General features: G+C 35.9%; 8 protein-coding genes across 8 annotated transcripts; 5 read left to right on the plus strand and 3 right to left on the minus strand.

The window, feature by feature from the left end:
* The first annotated feature begins 574 nt into the window (after positions 1-574).
* EV154DRAFT_260618 (uncharacterized protein) lies at positions 575-1212 on the plus strand. The gene has a single exon (XM_051594652.1). The coding sequence runs from the start codon at positions 587-589 to the stop codon at positions 1034-1036; it is 450 nt and encodes a 149-aa protein (XP_051462700.1). The 5' UTR covers positions 575-586; the 3' UTR covers positions 1037-1212.
* A 345-nt stretch (positions 1213-1557) lies between these two features.
* On the plus strand, positions 1558-1797 carry EV154DRAFT_558626 (uncharacterized protein; the record flags this gene model as incomplete). The annotated part of the gene is made up of 2 exons (XM_051605500.1): positions 1558-1714; positions 1781-1797. The coding sequence occupies 2 exons, from the start codon at positions 1558-1560 to the stop codon at positions 1795-1797; spliced, it is 174 nt and encodes a 57-aa protein (XP_051462701.1).
* Positions 1798-2697: 900 nt separating this feature from the next.
* On the plus strand, positions 2698-3654 carry EV154DRAFT_492937 (2Fe-2S ferredoxin-type domain-containing protein). Its single transcript, XM_051599735.1, has 6 exons — positions 2698-2827; positions 2924-2960; positions 3024-3133; positions 3190-3319; positions 3379-3470; positions 3536-3654. Exons 1-6 carry the CDS (start codon positions 2749-2751, stop codon positions 3556-3558), a joined length of 471 nt encoding a protein of 156 aa, XP_051462702.1. The 5' UTR covers positions 2698-2748; the 3' UTR covers positions 3559-3654.
* Positions 3655-3726: 72 nt separating this feature from the next.
* Positions 3727-4960, plus strand: EV154DRAFT_456530 (COPII-coated vesicle protein; the record flags this gene model as incomplete). Its single annotated transcript, XM_051597378.1, has 5 exons — positions 3727-3878; positions 3944-3979; positions 4052-4235; positions 4306-4413; positions 4477-4960. Coding segments are annotated over 5 exons (605 nt in total), but the record flags the coding sequence as incomplete, so codon positions are not given.
* A 2271-nt stretch (positions 4961-7231) lies between these two features.
* EV154DRAFT_492940 (eukaryotic translation initiation factor 3 subunit 8 N-terminus-domain-containing protein) lies at positions 7232-10210 on the minus strand. The gene is made up of 4 exons (XM_051599736.1): positions 9706-10210; positions 9391-9626; positions 9126-9335; positions 7232-9053 (listed from the first exon to the last, which is right to left on the minus strand). The coding sequence occupies exons 1-4, from the start codon at positions 10010-10012 to the stop codon at positions 7362-7364; spliced, it is 2445 nt and encodes an 814-aa protein (XP_051462704.1). The 5' UTR covers positions 10013-10210; the 3' UTR covers positions 7232-7361.
* Positions 10211-10807: 597 nt separating this feature from the next.
* EV154DRAFT_492942 (uncharacterized protein) lies at positions 10808-12563 on the plus strand. Its single transcript, XM_051599737.1, has one exon. It carries the CDS (start codon positions 10895-10897, stop codon positions 12518-12520), a length of 1626 nt encoding a protein of 541 aa, XP_051462705.1. The 5' UTR covers positions 10808-10894; the 3' UTR covers positions 12521-12563.
* Positions 12564-14167: 1604 nt separating this feature from the next.
* Positions 14168-15376, minus strand: EV154DRAFT_558630 (S-adenosyl-L-methionine-dependent methyltransferase; the record flags this gene model as incomplete). The annotated part of the gene is made up of 3 exons (XM_051605501.1): positions 14168-14535; positions 14615-14666; positions 14726-15376. 3 exons carry the CDS (start codon positions 15374-15376, stop codon positions 14168-14170), a joined length of 1071 nt encoding a protein of 356 aa, XP_051462706.1.
* Positions 15377-18544: 3168 nt separating this feature from the next.
* Positions 18545-21841, minus strand: EV154DRAFT_590926 (uncharacterized protein; the record flags this gene model as incomplete). The annotated part of the gene is made up of 1 exon (XM_051606888.1): positions 18545-21841. One exon carries the CDS (start codon positions 21839-21841, stop codon positions 18545-18547), a length of 3297 nt encoding a protein of 1098 aa, XP_051462707.1.
* Between the last annotated feature and the right edge of the window lie 3614 nt (positions 21842-25455).

Here is a 25455-nt window from a genome sequence, read left to right on the forward strand (position 1 = left end):
CTGAAGGTTGAACATATAAGAAGAACCCGCGTGTAAAAATAACTGGAAATCATTCAAAGACGCGGATGTGCAGACTTAACCGTTTCTTTCCTGCAGATGGTAACTTCACAAGCATTTCTTTTTTGTTTGTTTGTAATCGCATGCTTTTTGCAACGAACAGTTCATTTGTCCGGATAACCCATCAAAAAAATGGAAGTAACGACTACTGTCGGACAGTGCTACGAATCCTAGCCACTCGACAGTCAAGGAATGAAGAACAGACATATTGCAAGCATATCTTTTTGTTTGTAATCGAATGCTTTTTGCAACGAACAATTCATTAGTCCGGATAATAAACCATCGAAAAAAAAATGGGAAAAAAAAACGACTGCGACATGGGTCAAAACATGTTATTGCTTATTGTCGGACAGAGCCATAAATCATAGCCACTAGACATTCAAGGAATAGTACAACATTCATATTTGGTCTTTTATTGATGGACTGTTTGATGACATACCTGCATTGAAAACTGTGAGGTAACTTATAAAGACAGACAATTGCAGAGAATGTGAATTTTAACCTCAACTTCCTTCATAGAAGCGAAGCCATGAGTGCAGCGAGCACGAAAAGAAAGAACGCTGCTAGGGTCATTGATTCGGTAGAACCATTAGAAAGGAGGAGGATCGGGTACAAGTGCGATTTCCTTGTGAGAGACACCATTTCGGAGCATGAAGAGAGCTTGGAGTATGGGGCAGGCGAGGTTGGAATTAAATATGAGCAAATGGGTACGAAGTTGATGACCGAAGGATCTGTTAAATTACCCAAGGTTTTGAAAGACATGTTGGACCAGCTCATTTTAAAGAACAAGGACTACAAGAATATCCAGTTATTCGGTATCGTTCATTCCGGACTTGCCGTGCAATTGATTGCTGCTGACAGGCCACATCAATATGTAACGCGCATTACCAGGGGAAAAGAACTTAAAATCCCTTCCAATATTGCAAAATTTGGCGATGATGTCCTTCCTGTCCTTGTTCAAGTTTGGCAATTGAAATAGCATATTTTAAATGTCCAAAATAAGATCATGTCGCCATCAAACACTGAACAAAATAATAGTAATTGGCTCGATGACTGCTTGACAAAAGACGATAATTACATCATTCCCCAGACATCCAACTCAACAGAATATACCGCATAGTTTATTATTATAAACTATAAGTATGTACTCAATCTATTACACGTCTCACTCATTCTACTCAACGACTCACTCATTTTACTCTATGGCTCACTTACTCTACTCTGTAGTGATTGCAGCTAGAACCAGGAAGAGATTCTAGAATCACCTCCAATTAACAGAATAAACTTTCCCATAAATAATCACATTAGTTACATAATAATCATAAGATTCATAAAAAAAAATAAGATAATTAATCGTAGCAAGCATGGCGAATGCTCCTTAGTTTTTTTTTTTCTTGTAATTTTTTTGAAATAAAATATGCCTCGGTTTTGACTCGTTGTTTTTTTCTTTTTATCAGTTTATTCCATTTTCTAAACCCTATATACAACAAGGTCAAACTGATGAAAAAGTGCTGTGGTTTTGCTCGAGTTACTCATGAGCACAAGTATCGTGTAGTTGAATCACCTCAACAAGGGACGCATTGTGGTTATGACTGGTACGGTGGCACTGATGCGCCTGCGCTTAAGATACCCGATAAAGGTATTGCTGTCGAAGGTTGTACGGATGACTTTCACTCAATTTATCGTTCACTCAATCTACTGTATTTACTATGTGATAAATAAGTAACTCGATTGAAATAAATAAAATAAAGTGCATGAGTACGTTATACATTTATTGATTTACACTAAATGTTAAGATAATAATTTAGATCTCGATACTTGCTAACAGGCATGTATTACAGACTCTTTTTTTTATAGATATCTGTTATATTAATCTCACTCATTTACTATGAGCTTCAATCTAAAGCCCACTCTGTGCTTCACTCGTTCTGTGACTATGTACCGGTTCCTGGTTTAAGTACAAGCGGTTGCTGCCATTTCAAAATTTAAGCAACTCTCGTGTAACACTTGGGATCAAAGGACCGACAAACAAGATGTAAAAAGGTGTCACTTTGACGACACTTCAGTAAATAGGAACATGTCATTCATATTTTACTTAGCCAAAAACTTGAATACTATTCTTATGTATGCCCACTATATTTTGTTACTCTTTTCTTACACATAATCCGGGTCGCACTATCACACTTTGTTTAAATAGCTTTAATATTGAGTAAGCCATATGGAGTAGTCACTGAAAATAGTGTATTAATCCAGTATGTATTTTTTTCAGGCAATTGCATAATTTCCCTAATATTCGACCCCACCCTCCATCTGTAAATGTCAAAATTCACAACAGTCTGGGTCTGGAATCTTTTCCACACATAATGAAGCCTGGATGAATGGATATGACGATCTATTAAATTAAAATCTAAAAAAGATTGAAAATAAACTGAAGTATTCAAATAGAAGTGGATATTTTATATGCACATCCAGAAACATGAACACAGTATAAAACTAGCAGATATTTGCATTATAAGTCTACTCCATGAAATTAACTTTGGGTGTGTACACTTTTTGAATTTAGCCAATGATATCTCAAAGCGAAGATCCCCGCCAAAATAATAATAATAAAAAAAAAAGCTTTCATTTTTCTTTTTTTCTTTTATTTTTCTTTGAACAATTACTCCTCTCTCTTTTCCTACTCTCATTACAATGTCTTTGTTACGTTTATTTACAACTAAAACTGTGTTCAGCTCCAGAAACGCCGTGCGATCCTTCTCTTCTGCACCAGGTAAAAAAAAAAAAATTCTTATTCGAGAAAAAGAAAAATATTTAGCTGAGTCATATTAACCCATGGGTCCTTATTTTTTGATTTTTTTTGATATAGCTTTATTTCACGGTAAGAAAGTGTCTCGCGGTGAGGGGTAAGGAATACTGAATAACAGAAAGGTTATTTAAAAGTAGATATTAAACACATGCTCGAATAGGCCTTACACTGTGCATTTCGTTACACCCGAAGGTGAACAAATTGATGTCAAAGCAACCGAAGGAGATACAATGTTGGATCTTGCACAGAGATATGATATTGACCTTGAATGTATGTTGGATAATCAATTATAGGGATTATGATACTAAAAAGATCAAAACCATTAGGTGCATGTGAAGGATCGTTAGCATGCTCAACATGTCATGTTATTTGCGACCAGGAACACTTTGATAAAATGGAGGAGCCTTCAGACGAAGAGAATGATATGCTTGATTTAGCATTTGGATTGACTGAAACGTAAGTGTAATAGAATCTGTGTGTTACTAGGGTAAAATCTAATCTGCGGAAATTGATAGATCTCGTTTGGGTTGTCAAATTGAAATGAATAAGGATTTAGATGATATCACAGTTCGCATTCCTTCAGCGACTAGAAATTTGAGAGTTGATGGTAATTTGGCCTTTAGCATAAGAGACAATACAGGGGAAATCTAACTTTTTTTGTTTTGTTTATAGGATCTAAGCCTACCCATCATTAGTTGTCAAATACATTGTAGAAATAATAATAATAAAAAAAAAAATACACCTGTTTTTAATCTGATTACACAAAATCTTAATTTTTCAGCCAATGACAAAGAGGGTGAGAGGAGCTTGGAAGTTAAATTGGGGCAAAACGCGTTTTCTTAATCTCTTCTTTTTTACTTGTAGTATGTTTTCTAGACACGTTTTCCTTTTACTGGTGGCCATCACCTTCCTTTTGAAGCTTGCAGTAGCCTTAAATGTTGACGTTCCTGCACACCAAAACGAATGTTTTTATGAAGAACTGGAAGAGGGTGATAAAATGACCTTGACTTTTGAAGTAAAACAGGCAATCACACATCATGAAGGAGCGAACTGACCCAAAAACCTTTGTTTTTTCTCTAGGTTGGAGAAGGTGGAAATTTGGACATTGATGTTTGGGTAAAAAAAAAAAAAAAAAACAAAAAAAAAAGCTTTCATTCAGGGCATGTCTTTTAAAAGTCATCTTTCTAGTTATCTAATCCTCAAGACGCTATTCTTGCAAGCAGCTCTCGTGAAAATAAAGGCGCATTTTCAATTAAAGCAGACAAAGAAGGCAGATACACTTATTGTTTTTCCAACAAAATGTCTGCTGTCACTGCCAAATCTGTAAACTTTAATGCTCACGTCATGGAAAATACCGATGCAAAAGGAGACAGTAAGTTTTATTCGTGTATGTTTTGTGTATTGTATGAGAAAATGCTCATATGTGTATATCCTTTGTCTAGCGGTAGAGGATCCACTCAAGAAAGAAATTGAAGAACTGGCAGAGAGTATTCTTGCTGTCAAAGCAGAGCAAGAATATATCGTCTCTCGTGAAAAGAAGCATAGAGATAGTAAGTGAAGACGGCGACATGTTTACAACGTGAGCACAAACTCATCATCGTTAACATTACTAGCTGCTGAGAGTACAAATTCCCGTGTCAAATGGTGGTCGGTCTCTCAATTGATCTTGTTAGTTGTGGTTTGTCTTTGGCAAGTACACTACTTGAAGCACTTTTTTGAAGGAAAGAGCACAGTCTAAAAGAAGATAGAAAATTGATCCCCTTTAAAATAAATCCTTTTTATTTTTTGACAGCGTGTGTTACCTGCCATTTTGTAACTGCGGCTGCATTACGTTTTCTTTTTTGGATTGTATTAGCTGAATCTATGTGGTCGATGGTGATGCTATAATGCTTAACCATTTGCTTGGTTACAAACATTAAATAAAAGTGAAAATCAAGGACAGAGCCTAGTTGGTGGCTTGCTCAGGTACCGTGATGGTCATAGTAGGTGCATTATACATTTATCTCTTGCCAATGGTTGTTTAAAGCAGATTGAAAATCACAGTTGTACTTTGACTTTATAATATACTGACACTCTGGCGTTTCATTAGTTTCAGGCCCTTCTGGAGTGTGTATGGAAGAGACTGGAGGTGACGTTCATATTTGCATGATATACACTATTTTCATAAATTATTCGTGCACGCTTAGAATAAAATTTCAATCAGCGACGGAATAATTATTCGCTTAAAAAATTGGCCTGGACTCGAATATATTTATCTCGAACACCTCAGATTATTGTGGAAGCTGTAAATAGAGAGGGTCTTATTTCATCAAAAGCTACTATTAGTATCCCATTAAAATGATGATATCCTTTTCTTTTTCTTTTCATTCTTTAATTTCGAGGATGAATTCTATCTTCATCAAACATGATTGTCAAAAGTCAAAAAAAAAAAAAAAAAATCTGCGTTACAGCTTCTCAAAATTTTCCTCATGTCTGTACACTATAAATGATAAAAGCTACATAATAAAACCGCTTTTTCTTTATTGACTTAGATAACTTACCTAAGTTCAATAAGACAAATGGTGTCTTGATTGTATTTTGTGTTCGTAGATTTATATTACAGCCGAGTTTAATGTCTTTATATATAAAAGAAAACAAGAAAGAGAGGCTTAATATCAGCTGTTTCTTCGATGAGCTAGCTAATGATGAACAAAATAGAACAGTATTATTATTATAAATAGTTCATTTAATTATACGTTGGATGACTACTTTCAACAACTAAATATTCTTGGATTATAGTCATGGCTAAATATTTCTGCAACAGCTTTTTGAGTCAAAAAAGGAAGTTCGATAAACATTGGATGTATCATCTAGAATTTTTACCAAAGGTCCAATCCTCCCGCATAAAAACATCCCCAAACCATTATCGAACTTTTGCCAAATTTAATGTTGGTAGAACGGACGAATTTTTTCGGTGAGTCTTTCCCTTTTCTTTCGAATTAATCTAAAAACCCCCATCGTTGTTATGCAAAGCGAATCACAACTCGTCTGAATAAACTATCTTCTTCCAGCTGGTTTGGGATCAGGTTGTATTGCCATGCCGCAGATTAGACTTTGAGTGAAATCATCAGCCTGTTTCTTTTTTCTGAAGGCTATTTTTAATCAATAATACATGAAAATGTCATTTTCTTTTCGTTTAATGATATACAGTCTGGTAAAGGCAAAGATTTATTTAGTCAAAAATCCTCACAACTCTTTGTGTAGCGTTGCTTTTAAAAAGTCATACAATTCACGAAAACCTTTCACGCTTCGAAAGGGTAAATTAGAGTACTTTTTCGGCTTTAGTTGTGAGGAAGACGGTTGTGGTGATGAAACATCCCCGAGGCTTCTGGTCAATACTCTGTACAACTTTTTGTTTGGCGTTTCATTATTATTTGTATAGAACTCTTGTTACAGTGATGGTTATGCTTATTTCAAAGAGCTATACTTGTGGAATAAATGGTCTAAGCATTAGTATCAAGGTCAGAAGTGACTAAAACATTCACTACAAAGACAAACCAAAATTAAAACCACAGTCAGTTTACGTCTCACCAGAATTTTTACTTAAGAGACCGTTTAATCCTGTTTAGAATTAGCCAAAAACACGCAAAAATAGGTTTAGAAAAACCTCACCCTCAAATTACTCTGGTTGTATTTGCTTATATTGGTAAAAATAGCTTATAAGTATTGAATAGTAATGTGTTTACACTGACAGCCCTTTTAAGTGGTAAGCTCAATTTTTTTTTTCGGTCTTTTTTCGGAAGATGAACGTATTTTTTTTACGTTGTGAACGAATTTTTTTTTTTACATTTTGATCTAATATTTTCTGAAAATAGATAAAGAATATTATATGTAGATATGTATGTCTATCGAAAATACCATTAAAATTGGTGTTTAATTACACGTAGATTGTTATGAATAATAAATCCGTATTTGATTAAGCGACTGAAATGACAGATGCTATTTCAATGCACCCAAAAAGTGAACGATTGTAGCTACTGACGATGGATGCTTTTCAGATAATTAAATAGTACTTAGCCAACTTAAGCATACATTATTATCGGCTCACAGAAACGGGCAATTTTTCTACAGCCAATACTATAAATTTAGACTAACAGGGTTATCTGATCTATTTTTTTTTCTTTCGTGATATGAAATTACATCATCGTTCTGATTGTATCGCAGCCTCTGAAGTATTGCTGATTCCACGCGATAAAGTTTTTTTTTTTTTTTTTTTTTTTTTTTGTATAATCTTCAGGCGCGACTACTTGGCTTGCTGAGTCCCTCATCCTTTATGCTACATCACTTTTTTTTATAAACTGTGTGTAACCTCCATCAAATAAGAAAGAGTTTTAAATTAAAAAAAATCCTTTGTATATATTTTTGAGATTAAAAAAAAAAAGTAAGTGTAAAAATGGAGAAAAGAGGAGGTAGGAAAAAAACGAAATAATTAGATTATATATAAAAAATTTGGTCTAATTTAATGATTTTTGTTACTGTTATGGTGGTTGCTGTTGTTGTTGTTGCTGTTGTTGTTGCTGTTGTTGTTATTGTTGTTGTTGTTATCTCTGTTGTTATTATTATCTCTACCGTTTGATGTTAAACGTTCATTTTGATCAACAAGGTTAGCAACCTTTTCAGAGTATTGCAAGGATAAAACTTGGAGTCTAGAGAGTTCAACTTGGTGAAGAACAATACACTGAGTAACCTGATCCAGTGATGCTGATAACTCTTCATTGAAAATCATCTTTGCGATAATGGCGTTAACACTGTTGACAGATAAATCGAACATGCTGGCTAATTGTGTTAAACCCAATGTAGAGTAGTAAGAAGCATAAGTGAACAAGTAAGTACGAAGACCTTCTTCTTGAATCTTGCGAACAAGCATTTCCTTGATCTCTTGAGTCTCAACCATCAAATCCCAAACCTTGATGGCTAAAATGAAATCCTTTGCCTTTTCCCATTCACCAGAAGCCAAAGCCTTGGCAGCACTCATGATATGATCTCTGGTGTTCTCAGGGGGTCCACTGAATGCTTGGCGTTCGTTGTAATCAAGCAATCTACGGAAAGGTCTAGAGATAAACTTTTTGTTGTTAGGTCCAGCCTGTGCTTGAGCAGGGATTTCTAAAAGCATGGAAGAAGTCAAGAAGATACATTCGAGAAGTTCCAAGTTGATGTGCATGTGGAAAGGTAATTGACGTTGACGTTCAATGGCCTCCACTTCGGGGTTAGTGGGTTGTCCGAAACGTTGAGCTTGAACACCTTGAGCTAAAAGTTCCTTAACACGACCAGATCCTTGGATCTCGGAAAGGGCAGAGTGAGATTCCTTGATTAATCCATCACGGAAGGCACAGATACCGATTTGGACCATGGCACGGTTATACAAAATTTGGGTAGCAATATCAGCTTGATGAATAGAGTCTTGGACGTGAGACATCAATAACAAATCACGGGCAGTATGGAACTTCTTGTGAAGAGCGTAATGGTAAATATGACAAAGCATAGCACGAGTACGGAAAACAGTGGTAGTATCCTTGTAAAGGTAGTTACAGAGTTGATTGACTAACTCAGTAGGTTCTTCAGAGGGGGTAATCTTTGAGACAACATAGTCAGGTAAAAGCTTCTTGGTAGCAGCTTGGAGGGAGCCAATGACTTGTTCAGGCTTGTAGTAAACATGATCCAACTTGCGAGAGACAATTCTAGGAAGAGCATGAGTGAAGTTATAAGTTTCACAATAGAATTGAGCACGGTTAAGCATGGCAAAAATGGTAGCCTCATCTCTGAGACGATCAATATATTCGGTAGCGTGAGGATCAATGTTTTGAAGAGACTTGTTGAATTCATCATCTAAACGTTCAACAAAACTGAGGATAGAACCACGGACCTTTACAACTTCACCAGCTTGGGGAACGACATCTCTATCTTCATTGTTGAGTTCTTCAGCATCTTCAGTGACAATGAAAGACTTGTTGGTTTCAAGTACTTGAAGAAGTTGGTTGAACTCCTTGGCAGCAGACTTCCAAACAGTGACATCCATGAAAGTGGCCTTGCTGACGTTAATATCGAAACGAGAGGCAATAAGAACCAAAAGAACAGAGATCTTTTGGAAAGGAGATTCGGCAACTTGCAACAAACTTTCCAATACAAGAATTTGTTCAGCACGATCAGTGTTCTAAGATAATAAATATGGGATGAATACTCCAATATAAAAAAAAAAACTCTCCGGTTGTATAGTGCTTGTTACCTTTTTACCACGACTTTCCAAAACTTCTCTCAAACGGGTCAAGAGACCTTCTTTAGTAACAGCAATGATGGTCTTACCACCCTTACCGACAGAAGAGAAACCATCTTCATCATCTGCAGAGGCAACAGCCTTTGAAGCAACCTCTCTCTTCTTGACGGGAGCAACAACTTCTTCCTCAATCTCTTCCTCCTTCATGAATTCCTCAGAATCCTGTATTCATTTTAATTAATATCAAAAAGACTAATATTGTCGATATAGTGTATACCTTCTTGTAAGCAGTGATAGACTCCTCAAATTGCTTAGAAAGCTTCTTGAGCTTGGTCTTTAAGTTGTTCATGGCCTTACTGTTATTGTTCTTCTTCTTGGTAGACTTTTCCTTTGCAAGGTTTTCGGTTACATGATCGTCAAGTTCGACCATAGTCTTAATGTAAAACTTGGGAACAGAAATCTTGTTGAAACCAGTGGTGGCTCTTGTGATTGTAATAGTAAGTTTATCAAATTCTACATTAAAAATTTTTTTTTCGATATTAACACATGATTTCATTTAAAAAAAAAGTTTTTTTTTTTTTTTTTTTTTTACCAGTAGAAATCAAATTCCAATCATTGTTCTTTTGACCGTTCTCAATGGCCTTGACGGCAGTCTCCATCTCTTCAATTCTCTTATCCTTTTGAGATTTAGCTTGACGTTTCTTGTTAGATTCGTCATCTGAATCAGAGTCACTTCCACCCTTCAAGAAACGGTTCTTGGGTTGATCATCCTCAGCTTCAGAGTGATAACTAGCGGCATCGGAATCGTACTCGGAATCGGAGTGGCTATATTGAGAATCGTTATCAGAGGAATCTGAATCAGATGATTCAGTATCTGAACTACGGAAGAAACGAGACATTTTTCGGGAAGTGATAAAAAGAAAAACTCGCGAGAAAAAAAAGGTCTTCTGGGTTTACAGTAAGGGGGGTAGTTTGGGACTCACGTCAAGTTTTCGTAAAAATTTTCAAGTCACGTGTAGGTGGCGCTGGTGGTCATTGAAACACCGCTACTCGTCTTCTTGTCGCATATCCTACTGAAGCACTCACTTGAATCTCTTGATCCCAACACCTAGTTTAAGTTATCAGAGAGACTACTCTACTCATCGGAACCACATGTTATATTCAGAGTAAAAAAAAAAGCTTACTGGTTATAATAATACCAGGTCTCAAGCGAGATAATATCAGGTTTACAGGTTTCAAAAAGACTTGTGAATACACACTTTAATTTATTACTAACCAAACATGTGCATTAATTTCATTTCGAAACAGAATAGCGCGTGTAACAGCTGCAAAAATAAATTGTGCTGCTACTTCTGTGCACACCCTTTAAGGGAGTTCCACGCTCTTGGACGGAGCAAGTCAGCAGGGCAACTTTTGTCAACAATCAAGGATAGATATTTACCTGATTTCGCTGATTTGTTGATGGTGCACTTTTCTTGAAAAAGATAAGCAATAGAACTTATTGTTCATTGATTAAAATACAAATATTTGTTGTTATGAGGGAAGAGGTCTTTTTTCTTTTAGTAAAATAGCTCTCGCATGAAAGTTAAGAAACCGCTCAGGTGTGGCCAAAAACCCTCCATAGTAAAATTCCTTTTATCAGAGGCTTTTTTTTTTTTTTGGTCCTAGATATACAACATCACATGAGTTTTTTGTAATAATTATTTCCTCTTAAAAAGACACTGTCTCTTTCTTGCTCTCTCTCTTCAATTTATTGCTTCTTCTTTTTTTTTACTCATTCCATGTCGATTCAAATTGCACCGACTGAACTATTACACGAGGTATTTCTACACCTGCCAAAGTCAAGCTTGCTTCAATGTGCCTTGGTCTGTCAAAGCTGGTACTTACCTGCTCTTCAACTTTTTTATGAACATGTAGAGTTATCCGAAAAGACCAAAAAGGTATGGTTACATAGGGTACAAGCACCGACTGCAATTCCTTCTATCGGCATGTTTGTGAGGAAACTCACTGTAAATCTCGCGTTCTCTACCACTCTCTCACAAGTTGATTTTCTAAAGGTGATATCCTACTTGCCCTTCCTCAAAACTGTTGATCTTAACGCAAGTGGATATAAATTACATTACCTTTCTTACCTGAATAAGAGAGATCCTGGTTGTGTCACCTATTTGGAGGATATCGAGACGGGTGATCTTTTCACAAATTACCAAATTCAGCAACACTTCTTATGCGCATACAGCTTTCGGCACTCTCTAAAAAAAATAACCTTGAGACATCCTGCTAACATGTATCTTATCGGTGGTCAAAATGGTACAGCTGTATCTTTTCTTGGGGAGTTTGCCAACTTGACACATATCAACATTATTGACGAAGTCCATTTAGGCGAAACAGAAATGGAGGTGTTTATGAATTCTATTCAATCTTGCTCAAAATTAGTTAGTCTATCCTATCAAAATAACTGTCTGTTCCCATACCAGCAAGATAACGTAGTACAGTCTAGAATTATGAGAAAAAGCACAAGACTTTCAAGGTTGAAAACAATATCGTTAAATGTATCTTATTTAACTGCCATCTACATGACCCAAATGTTACTACTTGTATCTCCCAACTCTTTGGAAAAGCTCACAATTTACATGACAGATGCAGATTACCGTGACTGGATACAAGAGAACTATGGGCTATTCATATCCTATTTTGTCTGTGTTAAAAACTTGGATATCTCATTTACCAATGCAAGCCGACGATTTTCAGATCAAAGACCACGAATACAGAGCGCCTCGAAATTTGGGTTATTTCTCCAATCTTTAATAGGAACTAGGATCTTGGATGTCCATATAGCTTTTATCAAATCAGTAGGCGCGAAACCCAACATCACAATTAAAAAAGACCCAGAAAACATACACATATTATACAATATTGGAACCATGGCGGATTTTTGTATTTGTCTTGAAGAGCTCTCATTAGTTTGCTCATCAAATCAGATTCCTATAACTGTTGATTCTTTGGTGGCTGAAATTCTGCTAAATGAAAAGGATGATTTTGATTATGGTCAATGTATGGAAATGATCAAGTTCATTCGTTTGCTTCCTTATCCTCCGAAATCGGTTTGTATAACAAGTCCAGCAAAGACGCATTTAGATGAAGAAGGATATGTGATAGAATTAAAGTCTAGTAGCATGAATGGTGCTACCCCTTTAAATACATCTATACTAGACGATGCCTTGTTTAAAAACATTAACCTTGAAGCATTATCCACAAAGGGTTTCTCGGATATATTACCCCACGTCAAAACTTTAAAATTAATTCACTGCAAGACAGAAAACAAGAGAGTAGCAATTGACACAGAAAAAATCAATCTGGATGAATTATCGCAATTTATAAATGTAGTTTTTGCAAAAAAAATCAAATAAAAAAAGACAAAGATGAATAGAATTGGGAAATATTTTAGTTAAAGTTACTCATTTGGGTCTATAAAAAACTGTTTGCCGATTTCGGCTCATATTTTATGTAATAATTCCTTTATTTAATTGATATTAATAGTGTCACAATCATAATTAACCAGCACACTCAATTAAGCCAACCAAATTATATTTGATGTGGGTATCATCAGTTAATATAATGACGTGCTTTCTTTCGCATACACGTGTCAAAGAAGACACATTACCGTATACTGATGTACAGGTCTTTCGATGTAAAAATACCATAGCCAAAATATATTCTGGAAAAGCTATAAACATAACCCCTTACAAAAACATGATTTCTTTCTTCATAACCTCTCAATGACAATTTAGTATATCTTGTTTAAAATTTGTTTATACAATCAAGGCTAATGGACTTAATAGACATACGCTTCTACTTTTTATTTAAAGATGACAAAGCTCGAAAATTCACATTGTTAGTCAGTTGATTTGTTTTGGTTGTATCTGATGTGAAAACCTTTGAAAGATAAACTGGATATTCGCATTAACTTTTTTTACTTCTGAGCATAGTTTTGTAATCCCTTGCGACACATAGGGATGTGAAGCATGCTCTTTTCGTATGATCCACCGCTTACTTGGCTGTGTAACTAACATACAAAGCCGGGAGTACAGATAAACTGGTTGGTAACATTTATTGTATAATGTTGGCACGAGTCAACGCGCAAGACTCAAAAGTTGAATTGCACTCTCTTAGTTTCCTTTTTATTTATGTAAGTTCCTTTCAGAAAAAAAAGTATATTGCATGAGTAGATGATGATCTGTGTTTAAACGATAAATATAGACAAAGACGGCGGTGTGATTATCTCGATTTTCGAACGACATTAATTCTACGTACAAACCCGTTATTATGCGCATACTAACAGTTTAATATCACTTATAACGTGTCACCTCCTTGTAAAAATATTTAATAATGTTCTTTTTTAAAATTTACAGTTTCAATCGTTTTTCCGATCGCCGGTCTTTTAAAACTAACTCGATTGTTTGGAAATATGTCAAACTCGCTACAGAAATCCTATAATGCTTTAAAAGCCACAATTCCTTAACACTGTTCTTATCTTTGTTATAACCGACATCAACTTAATCTGTTGATGATTTGTCTGCAACGAACTCAAGGATTTCTTTATCCGATCTTCTTTTTTCGTGTAACGGCCATTTTTTTGATAAATTCTTGCTTACATGAGTAAAGGCCCTATGCATGCAAGAATTTTGAATAAAAACAAATTATATATGCATAAACAAAACAGTACTTTATATTAGGGGATGATTAATCGTAATTATATTGGGCTTCGCGGTAAGGAGCACACATTGCTGATACATCATTCTGACATAAGAGAGAAAAAAAATACGCGAAAATGCAGCACTTGCCCCGTTTAGATTTCTTACTCACACTTTGTTCATGAAACTGTGTCACTGTATACTGTAGGACGAGGTTACAAAAGGTGGCAAACTACTACCTGAGTTTTTTTTTTTTTTTTTTTTTTTTTTGCGCCCAGTAAAAAATAAAAATGGGATTTCTTTCCTAAATGAAAAGAGAAATAAATTATAGTGTACAATTAAAAACCTCAGAAGCAAGCTTCTTCAGTTAAAAAATCGCTTTTGAGCAGTAGTTCTGTGCCAGTTTGTGTATGCTTTAGATTTATACCATTGATCAGGTAATTGACCAAGCAAGGTTTCATATTTCGATTTGCTAATATTCTTTTCACGTGAAAACCATGGCTGCAATGATTGTAACAATTCAAGTCGGCTGTTGGCTGCTGCTCTTGCATACTCTGAACATCGAAGTGTAGTTCTTTGTTTCTTTCCGTGAAAGAGTTTTTGGAAACCCCATCCTAACGGTATTGATTTAAAGTCGCTTTGAATTCCTCGAAATCCGACAGTAGCCATGTAAGAAGAAAGCCTTTTAGAGACAAAGGGGTCTTGTCGGCGTAAATAAAAAGAGTCAATCACTATTTTTGAGAAAAAGAGATTGGGGAATGTTTATTTTCTTTTTCTGTGATCTGTAAATGCGTGTGACAATGTACTTACTTTTATTAATTAATAAGTCTTCACGGGATGAACCACTGTAGGTTTCATAGTCCTATTTGATATTAATCTAAGTAAATAGTACAGCCAATAACAGACACCATTTGAACTTACTGGCTCTACTAACTCGATCCATCCACCTGGCTTTAAGATTCGAAAATATTCCGTCACAAGTGGTAACCAAGTGGCTTCTGTCAATCCCCAATTTAAGTCTCGTTGAAATATGAAATCCACAGAAGCATCATCGAAAGGTAATTTGACTTGTTGAACATTATCTGTAATCTCAAACAATTTAAATTTACAATTTCTCGGCTTGATATACTGAGGAAATAAAGGCTTCTTGTCGATACCGATGAACTGGGCATGTGGGAAACGAGTTGCTGTTTCCATAGTCCAAGTTCCGGATCCGCATCCGACATCTAAAACGACCGTATCATCTTCAGATAATAATTTATTGATAGGTGCGGAAAAATCGACGCCGTCAAAGGCGCTGCGTAAAATATAATGCTGGGCCACCATACGATTGGTTTCTTCATTGTCATTGCTGGATAACATATCACAAGTGATATTATCAACAGATGGTTTGCGTGAACTGGTAGAGCTGTTCATGATAGATCCAGATCGACTCAAACTCACACCGGAATCAGCGATGGATAAAATGATGGATTTGGCGAAATTTTTTATGGAGTGGTGATTAGATAACGGAAATGAATCTAGCGACTGGATAGATGGTTTCTTTACTAGTTGTTTCTCTGTGACTAACATGTTGCTATTATTGTTACTACACGGATGTAGTAATGATTGTAGTAGCTTTGTTTTATCAAAAGTATGCATTGTGAAGAAAGAGATAAAAAAAAAGTGGTTTAGCTGACATTGGCCACTAAACAAATTTATTTAAGGAGCTGCAACAACAACATGCATTGTTACACGAGTGCGATACGCATGTTCGACACAAACATCCAGGTTTTCATGTAAACAAAGCGGACTAAAAAAATCATGCTGCTTTTTTAATCCTGTGTAAAAAAAACAATTTTTATCAGCCAGATGACGGCTGACTCGCATCACAGCAATGTTAAAATTTCATTTATAGTTGCATTTGTAATCTAGAAAAATACAATCCTGTCATAACTCGTTGAATGTATTATGTATATAATGTAGATGTTTAAAATGAAGTATATAAAAAAACTGTTTTTATCCCATGATGCAATTGCGCTAAAAAATACTATACTACCTTTTACAACTAACAGTTTTGTGTAGCACCATCAAAGCGTACACTATAAAAGGAAATGGCCATTTGTTCTGTTCCCATTTAACTTTAACTTAGACAAGCGTGGTAAAATATGGGGAAGTTTTTATTTGTATTTGCTTTTAATTTTTTTTGCAAGAAATCGTATGATTTTTTTAATAGTATTCTTATTGTTGACTATAAAAAAAAAAGAAAGATATTCAGGTACTGGGGATTGCGGCTGAAAAACTCTAATTTCAGAATATTCTTAATTTCGCTCTGTTTGTTATCTTGCTCCATTACGATGTGAAGATCTTCCATTTCGAGGTGAAACGGGACGATGGGGTGATTTTTTTGGACGAGCATGATCTTTGCGGGTTGGCGATTTCTCATAGGAGGATGTGTGTCTGTTTTGAGGTGATTTTGGGTGATAGGATAATTTATCTGATTGATCAGGATGGACTTGTGACAATTCTGGGGGTGTTTTTTTATTACGAGTTGGCTTTTGATCGTAAGGTGATTGACCACGCTCGTCATGTTTGGATTCGCGAATGTCACTCCTTTCTCTATCATAATCAGAAGGCGTTCTTGATCTACTACTGTAATCAATGTCATATCTGCTATTGTCTCTGCTATCGTCTCTGCTATCGTCTCTGCTATAATAGTCACCACAGAAAGAATATAAGTACCTTCTGGCTCTATCTCGGCTACGACTTCGTTGATTTCTATAAGTATAATCTGAGCGGCCTCTGTGACCATGAACTCTTTTCCAGTATGGGGATAAAGAACGCTCACGGTAATTTCTAGTATAACCTGTATTATATCGATAGTAATCTCCTCTATAATATCATAATAAAAACGTGTGATGTAAGACTTTAAGCTTCAGACAACACGCGTCCCCCGACCCCTTCTTTTCTACACTTTTGTGGAATACACACTGTTTTTTATGCCTATAAAAGACAGTAGAGATATGTACCTTAATGGACATCTATTAGCATAATGACCAGCTTCGCCACAGCTGTAGCATTTGTTATCTTCTCGAGCTCGCTCGAAGTTTCTTAAGCTCGGCTCGGTTGCGAATACGATGGCTCGAACTCGCTCGCCCTTTTTATTACACAAAGTGCACGTCAAAGTGATGTTAATTACAGAAAGTTATGATAATAAAACTGTTATTTATTGAAATAGAAGTTGGAAAAAGAAAAAAAAACTTTTTTTTTACCAGCCTTAAAACCAAATTCGGATACTTAATTCATAAATATAATACAGTTGGATTTGTGAACATGAAAGTTTAAATTAATTCTGCTACGTCATGTTACTATGATTGCTGTGAAAATTTGGCTTAGTTGGGTTAAGTGTGCAACACTGTATCATTTTCTATGGTAAATGTGTTTGTTGGTTGTACAATTAAATAAAAGTCCAAAGCATTTTAGTTAGAATTATTAGAGCATAATTAAAAAAAAATGGTAAAGGGAAGAAAAGATCAAAATCAAGGGGAAATGCCATCTGTAGTCTTTCAAGGACCTCAACTTTAAAGTAACTACTATCGACATTTTAGCCGAGCGAGCATCGATCGAAGCTCGATCGAACCCAAAAAAAGTGGCGCAAGCTCGAGTACAAAAACTCGGTTCGAGCTTCGTTCGAACTGGCGCAAGATCGGTGCAAGCTCGAAAAGTTCGAACACTAGTCGGATAGCATAAAGAGCATCTTCATACTTATCAAATTCAATAAAACCATACCCTATTTACTTGAGTTAAGTAAAATGACGCTATAAGAAGTAACAACGTTACCAAATCTACTGCCGCTTCTGACTTTACAGTGACGATAGTTTCCACATCCGTCAAAAAGTTCTTCTAAATCCCTTTCATTAAAGTAACGTGGTAAGCGACCTAAGAATAATAGAGTCATTTTTGAAGAGATTAAATAACAGCTGAGAAGAGACAGACAGAGATAAAAACATAAAATAGAAATGTATACACTTTCAAGATTTTCCTCACGAAAAATTACAATGCAATAAACGTCATCTGTTTAATTGGCAAAATTGAGCTATTTGTGATCTACTTTTAGCCCCTTGGTAAATGTTAAACAATGGCATATTTAACATTTAATTATATATTTCAGTGCCTCTAGTGCCAGTTTCACTTTTGAACAGCTTTTGGTAACACCCATTTAACACATTTGGCAAAGTTGGAGTAAGCATTTAGATTATCGTGTTGGAAGTGATCATTACATTTAAGTGTCTTATTTAAGAAACAAACAGGCACATCGCTCACTTTATGAAAAAAATCGAGTTTTTTTTTTATGCTTTCTTGACATAAAGTTTTCGATTATTCGAATAAAAGATCTGTGCGATTGTTATCTTTTTAAACGTATAAGCCATACATCTCAAACTCAATTTTCTCCGTTTATGGAATGCAGTAAAAAAATAAGGAAGTAACCCCTCTTATACCTTCTATCCCATGCGTTTCCAAAGCAGAAAACAAATACACCAAATGGTAGATACAAACATACCTCAGTATTGATGAACACAAAATTGTATATTATAATTGGCGGTGAACATGTGTCAACAAAAATCGAGAACAAGGAGTAACCCGAATTTATTGAATCACAAGATAGCATTTGTAGCTACTCATTTACCATCTAATCCTGGTGGCAAAAATGTTTTATTTATTTTTGTTTTATTTATTTTTGTTTTATTTAAAAAGAAGGATTTAATTTAAAGCGTTTCGCACTTCATTGTAAGCATAGGTCACACTATCTGCGTTTCTAATATCGAGGACCTTGATCTTTTTATTGATTTCTTCATAAAATTTGTGTCCTTGAATCTCAGCAACTTGTAGATTATCTAGCACTGGGTTGGACGGCTCCTGCTTATTCTTCATCAACGTGCCATACATCCATCTACTCCCAATGGTTTTGACCTTTTCGAACAATGTATCTAAGGTACAGTCTAAGAGGGCATTTTGCTTATCTTTAAATGCAGCTTCCCCTGCTGGTTCTGAAGCCTCTTTAGAACGAACACGACATCCCTTGAACTGATTGTACTTAATGGCACCATATTCCAAAGCAAGTTGTTCGAGTCCATTCTTTTGTTTCTCGGTTAACTGAAGTAACTTTTTAATAAGATTCCAACCATCCACCGTTGCTAGAACAACGCCATACCCGTCACTGACTTCCAAAAAAGCAGACACAATAAAGCAACGGGAAGCATCTGTGCACATACGATAACATAGTCCATTTAATAAGTCAGTGGCACACCGCTTACATGTCCATTTCAACTCCACGTGTAAAATTGACCGGACACTACAGTAAATCCTGAATATTTCGCCATTGTCATTAGCCTCATCAATCGCTACCAAATCGCGGACATATTTCTGGGCAATTCCATCGATGATTCCACCCCTAGCCATTTCAGGTTCTTCATGCAATGTAACGTTGGCTTGGATCAATGACGTTTCCGACGTGGTACAGGTAAGACTCCTATTATTTCTATTGGATCTTCTTAGCAAATTTCTAAAGGTGACTACGGCTCCAGGTACAAGACCAAGGGGATAATGGATTTTTGTAACAGGTACATAAATGGTAATAAATTCTGGTGTATCATCTTGTCTTAGCTGTACTTGTATTATTCGATCAAAAAATCCAGTACCAGCACCGAGCTGGTCATACAAATCTCTATCTTGTTCTTCTAGAGGACCTCTTCTTCCAAATGCATCCATAAGTTTCTTGCTAACCACCACACCAATTACATGAACAGGGCTAGTGTAATAAGAGTATTCTTGATATAAGTAGGTTTCGTCTGGGGCTAAAGCTTCTCTGGTCAGTTGGGAGACACTGAGAATTAGTCGTGTCATATCCCTGCGTCTGCTTTCTGAAACTATGACAGGTGTAATAGATGTTGAGGATTCTGTTGTAGTAGGCTGCATGCTAATTTGAAACATATGGTTTGCTTCCTTGTCCAAATATATGGTATTTATTTGTCCTTCGTGCATGCCTGAAATGATACACCAGTCGTCCGGTTGGCAGATTTTGCTATAATCTAAAGTGTCAGTAAGGCTGCTAGCTACCAGAACTGCTCTCCTCAATCTTGATGGTGCATTAATCGGATAGATCTCTACAAGTATACGCGATTCCATGCATACAATTGGGGTTGGGTCGTCCAGAGTATTATGTAAAGTGGCCAGAATAGGATAAATTTCCAAAATACGTATCACAGAATAATTTTGAACGTTTTCATTTGTGCAGGTAAATCCGATAGTTGTATATGGGTCAAACTGTGCTTCCATATGAAACTTGGGTGTCAACGGTTGTCGTACTAGGTACATGTTTTGCGCATCGCATGTAATATACGTGTGCTTAATAACTTCTCTTACGTCTTCATAGGCATGACTGTAAGATAAATCTTCTTCAAACATCCTTGCTTCTTTTATAATATAAACACCATCAAATACGATCTGTGCTGTGGTCATCAGTTCGATCTCTGTGCCTTGCTCGCTTAGCATCACCCTACCATCGTTTGTCATAACTTCAAGACCCACGACATATGAGTTGTCTTCTTTGAAAAGCGACGATCGAATGGAAACATCATCAATTACACGAATATTACTGCCGCCATAAATATTCGATTCATAAGGTTGGAGCTGTGCAATCAAGTTCGCCTTCAAACTTGCAAGCGTCAAGTAGCTATTTAAGTAAATATTTTCTGACTGATCCGGTCTCATCTTAGAACAATCGACTTGATGAGTGGTAAAATTAGTAAAGTCATCAACACAACGTTCAAATTCACGATTTGTATCATCAAGAACATACTTCATGATGGCTTTAAACATTTCCATAAATTCCTTTGGAGTCCAGTCTACATTAAATCGATTGTTCAAACTTTCGTATAGTTCCAATTGTCGAATATGTTCCGCGAATGATGCGAAATTCATAATGCAATCAATGTATAATTCAACATGGTTTGTCACAACTTCCATGTTTTCACATGTAACATTTAAATCATTGGAGAATTCAATAATATCAACATGTGTTTTGCTGCACGATCCCATCACAGCGCAAGGACTGGCCTTGTTCCAGGCTGTCAACAAATGGCTATTCTCTTTACCGGAATGAATCCATGTTGGGTGGATATTGTGGACAACTATTCTGGTGTTTACTCGGTAAGGCATATTGAGCTCATAGCTTGGACAATTGAAAAGACTTAGGACAAATAGGTTATCTATTTCATATATTCCGAATAAAGAGTCGATCACTCGAGTGACTTGGCCTGCAAATGATGCTGATTGCGCCAGATTCACTTTGGGCTGATATACATGTGGCACTTTTTTAATTTCATTCAAGTACTGTGAAGATGTAATTACACAGCATTTTGTCGCAGAGGTAAATGAATACTGATACTGTTCATTGTTTGCCCTCTCTAGTCCTTGAAACGCGTAAGTGTTATTAATCTGAAAGTGGGAGCGGTAAGCGATAAACATATCACCAGAAAAACTGATAAAAATGGATTCATTGTCTTCTTGGTCGATCAGCTCCATAAGGAAAGTTGCAGGTGTATATCGACGAATACGAAGACCTGTAATGGCCTTTACTTTCCCGACAAAATGAGTGGCATTTGCAGAAAGATCTTTATGAGGCATGTAGTACACTTCTCCCTTGAAAGTCGTACGGAACAGTTCATTCTCTTTAACAATGTGGTCGCGAATAATGGAAAGATCGGATCCGTCTTGGTAAGTGTCGTCGGCTCTGAACTCGAGGAATAAGCAGCCATCTTTAATGAAATTCCATTGCTTGATCGATACTACACTTTCATGGAAGTCAGGAGAAAAGCGATCCATGAGACATGCAATGGATTCTCTGGTATTTATGTCAATGAGACGAATGGTGCCTTGTTTAGTATCTTCCCCGAATTCTGTTATAAGAAGCAATTCTCCCGTCAGGGTGTCTCCTGTGGTGATGGAGCTACAACTTGTTGTAGACTGTAGTAATTCGTGAATCGTTATTGCGGTCATAGCTTATCTTTGAACAACAGAAAAGAAAAAGAAAGTAGGTGCTCTCAAGATCAGAAACCGAAAATAAATGGCCCATTTTTATACAAAAATAGTTCGAAACGTTAACTTTTCCAAAGATCCAACGGGTTCTTGGTAATTTTAAAACCGGTTTATTATCTAAAAACAAATATCATACACATATATTTTATTGTTCTATAATATTCAATTATGTTTTTGTTTATTATGTCTTCGTTTTTTTTTTATCATGGTTTTTTTTATTGATACAATAAATTCAACAAGTCTTTATCTTGATACTCAGCAAGTTTTAGAGAGCCGATTGTTCAAATGAGGAGACAGAACTGTATCCAATTGTCGAGTAACTTTCGACAGTTCAATTAACTAATAGAAAGAAAAGCATAAAATGAGCCCTTTTATGTAACATTGTTCTCGTAAAGAAATCATATCGGATATTACCCCATTAGCCAAATTTCTTATTGAAGTTCAATAACTGTGGTCCGCTCCAGTGAATTTTATTAACACACCCATTATAAAGATGGTGTACCGAATATGTCCATACATTCATGCCAAGGTAACACATAAATGGAACAGCAATTGTCAAACTTTGAACTGCAGCCTTTGGATTCAGAAAATATTGGTCGACGCATTAATAACAGCCTTTGGATCAAAAATATATTGGCTGCTGAGTATCACTTCTAAATTTGATATCCAAAGGTCTGAGTAACACCCAGATATGTCTAAAAATTGTAATTTTTAAACCCTGAGCTTTACAAGACCTGACACTAGGTGCTCTCAACTATTTAAGAACAACGTTACAGAGGTACAAACGAAATGAACGAGAGAGAAATATATCTGTTATTATTAAACGGGTATACTGCTAAAGTAGAAGGAAAATGTTTCATCATATTGAAGGACCCCGATAAGTGCCATATTGTATGCGTATACATATAACTTTCATCTAAAGTCACTTCATCCAAAAGACTAATCTGCTTGAGCTTGCACTTAAAAATTGAACGATTGGGTTTTAACCAAATAACTATTGCCTTCTTTTTAAGCCTATTTTGATAAGCACAAACGAGCAAAACTTGATAATGCTGTTATTCAACCATGAGGAGGGCGAGGGGTAGCAACCCCAACCCCCTTTAGATGTGCTGCGTTATAAAGAGTAAATTAAATAACACTACCTCGTCATGAACGACATACTTATTGGTAACAAATGTATAAGTGGATAAATATATCGAAAAGAATAGATATGGATGCACCAGACTTCCTTCCTTACCTGACATCCTGAAAAGGTAACCTGTTTTTTTTGTCAAACTACAAACAAAAGACCTAAAAAAGCTCAGACAAGTATATGGCATTTACAGTTTTACTTGAAATAAATTTTTATTTTATTGTATGTATTGGGGATATCTGGAATTAGCTACCTATTGATTTCAAACAATTTTTATTTTACTTTAAATGACACAATTATTTTCCATGTTCCGTGGATATTATGGACAAATATTCTGGTGTTTATTCGGTAAGGGATATTTAGCGAATAGCTTGGACAGTTAAAGAGACTAACAACAAATAGGTTATCTATTTCATATATTCCGAGTAAAGAATTGATCACTTGAGTGACTTGACCTCCATATGTTACTGATTGCGTCAAATTCACATTGGGCTGATATGCATGCGACACTTTTATGATTTCATTCAAGTACTGTGAATATGTCATTACACAGCATTCTGTCGCAGAGGTAAATGAATACTGATACTGTTCATTGTTTGCCCTCTCTAGTCCTTGAAACGCGTAAGTGCTATTAATCTGAAAGTGGGAGCGGTAAGCGATAAACACATCATCAGAAAAACTGATCAATATAGATTCATTATCTTCTTTGTCAACTAGCTCCACAATGAAAGCGGCAGGTTAATAGTGACGAATGCAAGGACCTAAAATGGCCTTTACTTTTCCCATATTATTAATCGTTTTTAGAGGAAGATGTTGATGTGGTATGTGGTACACTTTTGCCTTGAAAGTCGTACAGAACAGTTCGTTCTCTCTAACAATATGATCTCGAATAATGGAGAGACTGGATCCGATTCGGTATATGTCGTCGGCCCTGAACTCGAGAAACAAGCAGCCATCTTGAATGAAATTATAATGCTCGATTGATACTAAACTTGCATGGAAGTCAGGAGAAAAGCGATCCATGAGACATGCAATCGATTCTCTAGTATTTCGGTCAATGAGATAAATGGTGCCTTGTTTGACCGAATTCTGTTATAAGTAACAATTCCCCCGTCAGAGTTGCTTTAGTGGCGATAGAGCTACAACTTGTTGTAGACTGTAGTAATCAGTGGATCGTTATTGTGGTCATGGATTATTTCTGGATGATAAAAAGGAAAAAGGAAAAAGGAAAAAGGAAAAAGGAAAAAGAAAAAAGAAAGTATCAGGCCTTGTAAAATTAGTTGGAAGGTGGTCAGACAAAGATAAATTGACCACAGATTAATTATTAGATTAAATCTAGAAAAGCATTTACACTAAATATTCTAGATAAACCGTTTGTATAATATATCTTGCAAAGTTACAAAAATAGTAATTGGCGTTTGTCTTAAACTAATGATAGGGGGGGTTCATCAACTATTTCTCATTCTCATAATATGTTGAGGAAAGAAGTTGTTTTCGATTGTGCGTTATACTTTGAATGTCCGAAGCTGGACTCACAAAACTTCACTACCAAAGTTTTTTTGTTTATTTCTAAAAATAAAAATGACCTTTGTGTAAGGACCATTTCGGTTTACTTTTTATAAAATTCATCACTCTTAGAATTTTCAAGAGGGCTAAGCTAGTACCAGAAGTAGAGGCACGTCTGTCTTCTAACGGTAATGTTGTACCTGGAATGTACATTCGGTTCAGACCCAGAAGAGAGATCAACTGCGTAGTGTTAGGCCCGCGTATTGATGATCAAAAAGAAAACTGGAAAGATTTAAATCCTTACAAGTTCCAACCAATACAAATTGTCTTTTTGCCTTAGTAATGGATTAAATTCCATTCCCGCAAACTATGGTCGTGGTGGCACTAAATCACCTCAAGGAGGTGACAAAGGAGCCTGACTTTTAGGTGGTACCAGTGTCAGATACGTTTTAGTAGTATGCATGTTTACAATCTTTGCTGCGTAATTCAGTGGAAAAAGAGCCTGACTTTTCGGTGCTCCATATTTACAATCCTTGCTGCGTAATTCATTGGACTTTTTGGTGTGCATATTTACAATCCTTGCTGCGTAATTTCAGACTTAACGTATTTGTGACACCATATTTTTTTTAGATTTAACCTGATATGTCCATTTATTAGGTAATCAATGCGAAAGAAAAAGGGGTAAAAAATCTATTGAGGGCTTTGATGGTAACTGGAACAGACATGCTTTTGCATACAATTTGATGGTTACTAGAAGATCTTCCTCTGTGGTTTACCTGCCCAAGATTTACTCATGATGTCTGATATACCCGTACTGTTTATTTTCTCACGTTCTACTAATAAGGACTTGGAAGGGGATGTGCTGTAGGGCAATCATTGACTCACAATGACCTGAGATACAATATTTTTCAAAGCCACCCAATTTTTTTTGAATAAA

The sequence above is a fragment of the Mucor mucedo genome (genome assembly GCF_025094135.1).
Source record: "Mucor mucedo strain NRRL 3635 chromosome Unknown EV154scaffold_6, whole genome shotgun sequence".
NCBI classification, from domain to species: Eukaryota; Fungi; Mucoromycota; class Mucoromycetes; order Mucorales; family Mucoraceae; genus Mucor; species Mucor mucedo.